The sequence below is a fragment of the Myotis brandtii genome, unplaced genomic scaffold (genome assembly GCF_000412655.1).
Source record: "Myotis brandtii unplaced genomic scaffold, ASM41265v1 scaffold265, whole genome shotgun sequence".
Taxonomy (NCBI): domain Eukaryota; kingdom Metazoa; phylum Chordata; class Mammalia; order Chiroptera; family Vespertilionidae; genus Myotis; species Myotis brandtii.
In genome coordinates this window covers 1,762,473-1,766,580 of record NW_005360086.1, presented here as the reverse complement: position 1 = coordinate 1,766,580, position 4,108 = coordinate 1,762,473, and the positions used below count along the sequence as shown (strand labels likewise).

Sequence of the window (4,108 nt, the reverse complement as noted above, 5' to 3'; positions counted from 1 at the left end):
GGCAGGTGACCACGGCCAGCGTGATGCCCTTGGAGCAGGCCTCCGCGTCCATGTAGCAGCGGTTGTAGTAGGTGAGGCCGTCCGAGGCGCAGGTGAAGCTGGGCTCCTTCTCGCAGCGGTCTCTGCACTTGCACACGGGCTGGCCGTCCCAGATGTCGCACTCGGAGCCCTGCTGCAGGCACATGAAGTGGTCGCAGGTGGCCTCCTTGGGCATGCCCACCGGGCCCTTCTTCCCCTTCACGTCCATGTAGCGGGCCGCCACGCAGCTCTTGGTCCCACACACGTTGGGGCAGCACTTCTCGTAGGTCTCACATTCCTGGAGAGAGCCAGAGCGAGAGGCCTGAGCGAGGGAGGGAGGGAGGGCAGGTTTCCCTGCCCGGCCCCACAGTTTCTGTAGAGAGAACTAATATGTGCTCGTCTTTCTTATTTTTAAAATATATTTTACTGATTTTTACAGAGGGGAAGGGAGAGGGATAGAGAGTTAGCAACATTGATGAGAGAGAAACATTGATCAGCTGCCTCCTGCACACCCCCTACTGGGGTTTGAGCCCACAACCAAGGTACATGCCCTTGACTGGAATCGAACCCGGGACCCTTCAGTCCATGGGCTGATGCTTTATCCACTGAGCCAAACCGGTTAGGGCTCTTATTTTTAAAAAATAGGTTTTTATTGATTTTTCTTAGAGAGAGAAAGGAGAGGGAAAGAGACAGAAACATCAGTGGCTGCCTCCTGTACTACTGGGGATCACACTCAAAACCCAGGCATGTGCCCTGACTGGGAATAGAACCGGGGGCCTCTCTGTTCACAGGACAGCACTTAACGAACAGAGCCACACCAGCCGGGCAATGTGTGCCCATCCATCCTGAGCAAAATGTTCTGGTGATCACAGCTAATGTGCACAGAGCATCCGCTATGCACTTGCCAGGACAGGCATGTCTGCGTTTGTCAACTTAGTCAATGCTCATCACAAGCCTATGGGTGGGTGTACCATTCTCCCCACTTCACAGGCGATGATCACTGAGGCACAGAGAGAGCAGGTGACTTGCCCAAGGCCACACAGCTAGTCCTGTGGGAAGAGCCCAGCCACAGCCCTCTTCCTGCAGAGCCTCGGGGCGGCAATGCCGGCCTCAGGGCGGCAATGCCAAGTGCACAGGGCAGTGCGGGGAAAGGGCTCCGGGCTCCCCGGGGGTGGAATTCTAAAGTGAGGTTTTACCTTCTACATCACATGCATCATCTAGTGACCACGGATGAGGTCTAGGTGGGCACAAATGCCTTTGTCTTTTTTTCCCTTCGGGGTAAGCCTGCCCTGGCCGCAGGGGAGAGGTCACACCAAACGCCGAGAAGGAAAAGGGGGACCGAGGTTCGAGGCTGACTGCACGCACCTCGGAAGCAGCGGCTCCGATGAGAGGCCCCATCCGCCCGAAGCCGAGAGGAAGGGCTAGCGGGACAGGCCCAGGACGCCAGGTCGGCCACCACTGGCTGTGCCAGACCCCGGCGCCCACTCCCAACACAGGGACATTTCATGGGGAAATAACAAGGAGGCCGCCAGGGGACTTACACGACTGTAATTCCCTCCGCGTCTCTGTGGAGCCACCTTAGGCATTCATTCCTGGTTTAATTCCTAGAAATTAGCAGCGAGCTCAGGGCCGACACAAACAGAAAATGTCACGTGGTGTTTTCGACAATAACACCTCGTACCCACTGGGCGGTGGGCACCGCGCCCAAGCCTCTGCCCTGGTAGTAGCTCTGTGAATTGCTCCCCACGAGGGCTGGCCTGTCACGGTTCCAACGTTCTTTCAGCCTCTGACATTCCGCATCAGCTAAGAGGGGGACGGCCCCCCGCCCGGAGCCCGCCCGCCCGGCTTGTTTACAATTTTCCCCTCTCGGCTCAGAATGGGGACTTTGTTTTGCAGCCCTTGCTTGGCATAGGCTTCCAGGCCGTGCCGGGGGAGGCCTGGGGACAGGGCTGGGCAGACCTCAGAGCTGGGATCTGGGGGAGAAAGGCCTGGTGGGGGATTGAGCACAGAGAACCGGCCCCTCAGCCAGAGCGTCATTCCATTCCCTAAGGGACGCAGATCCCTGACAGGGGGGGTCCCCAGGCACCTCGGGGAGGGTGTTTTGGGCACGAGGAACCTGGAGGGGATCCTTAAGGGCCCAGAATGGACCCATAGGCCGCCTGAGTCTCCAGCCCACACAGGTGTCTTCTTCCCCAGGCACACGAAGTCGGCCAGTCTCCCTGTCCCCAAGCCCCACCCCGTGGATCAGGCCAGTCTGTGCCCGTGAAACAGGCTTCCCTGCAAATGGGGCCAACGACAACAGGGTGGCCCCACCGAGATGGGACCGCTCTGGCCCCCCTACCCTCCTGGTCCCCCTTTCCTTCTGCACCACCACTGCTCGGGCAGCATCCACCGGAGAAGCCTGAGAACTGTCCCCCCGGCGGGCTGCGAGGCCAAGGCCCCTCTCTCCAGGGGGTCCTGTGCTCCCCCGGAGGCGACAAGAGGGAGCACCAGGGTCTCTCATGTTCCCTGAGCCCCAGGAGCTGGCCAGGCCGACAGGACGAGCCTTTGCCCAGGCAGGTGCCAGGTCCCAGCAGGCCCTTGACTGCCCGGGGAAGTGGCAGGAGTGACCCTTGGACTCAGAAGCTGGGAGAGAATTGCCCTCGGACCAGGCCTGCCCTGCGCGCTGCAGGGTGCTCTGATGAGGGCAGAAGGGGGGACCCAGAAATCTGGCGAACGAAACTGAGTCCACTTCCTCCCCAGAGAGTCCGCTCAGGGCTGTGCCCGTCCACCGCCTTGTCAGCCTGTCTGCTCTCAGCGCCGGGGTCCAAGCCCCTGGGAGGTGGTCTGGAGGCCGGATGAAGCCTCAGCTTTGTTGCCAGACAGACGTGGGTCCCAAGCCCATCCCTGCTCACTGCACCGTCTGAGTGTCTGTCCTCACCTGTCCACGGGCTGCTGACACCTGCGCCTGGCATAGCCCTGGCTCAGAGCCGCCCTCAGCCAACACGAGACCAGGAATCCAGGGCTCTCAGTCCCTGATGAACTTGAACATCACAATCACCTCTTCTGCGCCTCAGAGTCAGACAGACACACGCCCTGTTTATCTCCCTGGGGCCTGCAGGGCACCCCTGAGTGGTCCCTACCCATGGCTCCCACCCTCCCTCACTGACACACCTGCGTGGTCCACCTCACGCTTCCGGAGTCCCACTCACCTGGTCCGTCTCACACTCCCGCTTGCAGGTGCTCTGGGCATCCACCCAGAGGTTGGGGTTCATGTCGTTGGGGCAGATGCCAGCGTGGGAATAGCGGATGGGCGGCAGTGCCAGGCCTCTCGGGGGCACCCCGAGCAGCAGCAGCAGCACCCTTCTCCCTCTCGGGGCTGCAGACACCTGCCCTCACCCCCACCCCCAGCAGGCGTCCTTGCTGCTGGTCAGGCTGCGGCTGCCCAGGCCGCCTCCAGCGAGTCAGTGGAGCCCGCTGAGTTGTGCGGCTTCAGAGGAAAGAAAGGTCTTTGCAAGGAACCCCCCTCTCCTGAGTGAGCGGGGAGGGGAGCCCCAGCCGGGGCCCGGCCGGGGTTTATATCCTGGGCGCCCCCCGAGTGGGAGCGAGCTAACCTGATGCCTGTCACAGGCCGGCTGCGGCTCCTCTGTCCCGGCTGACCACAGACTTTTGCAGAAGGAAAGAAAGCTGGAAGCAGTTTAGGCGGCGTATCTGGCACGGTGGGACACCTGCTTGTTTTTGACTCCAGGAGGCCTTTAACCCCTTCAGGGGCCAGAAATGGCATGTGCTTTGGGGGAGCTGGCTCCGGGACACGCACGCTCACTGTGCAGGAGCGGCGTGTTTCCCTCTCCCCCACCTCCCCGGCCGGCCCCCTCCTCCCCGGGGCCACCTCTGCAGAACACACAATCGCTTGTTACAAGGAGGGACCTGCCGCCGCAGGGTTAGCATCGCCCGACCCGATAGTACATTTGAGAGCAAATGACGTGGAAAAACAACAAGTTCACGGCCGTTCGAGGGCGGGCCTGAGCAGCGGCGTGCGGTGTAAGCAGACTCCCACCCCAGCACCGGGTCCCTTTGGGGGTTGGGGGGTGGGGGTGGGGGGTGTGCAGAG

General features: G+C 61.3%; 1 protein-coding gene across 1 annotated transcript in view; it reads right to left on the bottom strand.

Moving 5' to 3' along the window:
* WFIKKN2 (WAP, follistatin/kazal, immunoglobulin, kunitz and netrin domain containing 2) overlaps window positions 1-4,108 on the bottom strand; it is a 7,681-nt gene that overhangs the window by 3,012 nt on the left and 561 nt on the right. Inside the window, exons 2-3 of the mRNA XM_014541142.1 lie at window positions 3,210-3,376; window positions 2-316 (exon numbers count right to left, since the gene is read on the bottom strand). Coding sequence (XP_014396628.1) covers window positions 2-316; window positions 3,210-3,376 — 482 coding nt within the window. The remainder of the gene's footprint in view (window position 1; window positions 317-3,209; window positions 3,377-4,108) is intronic.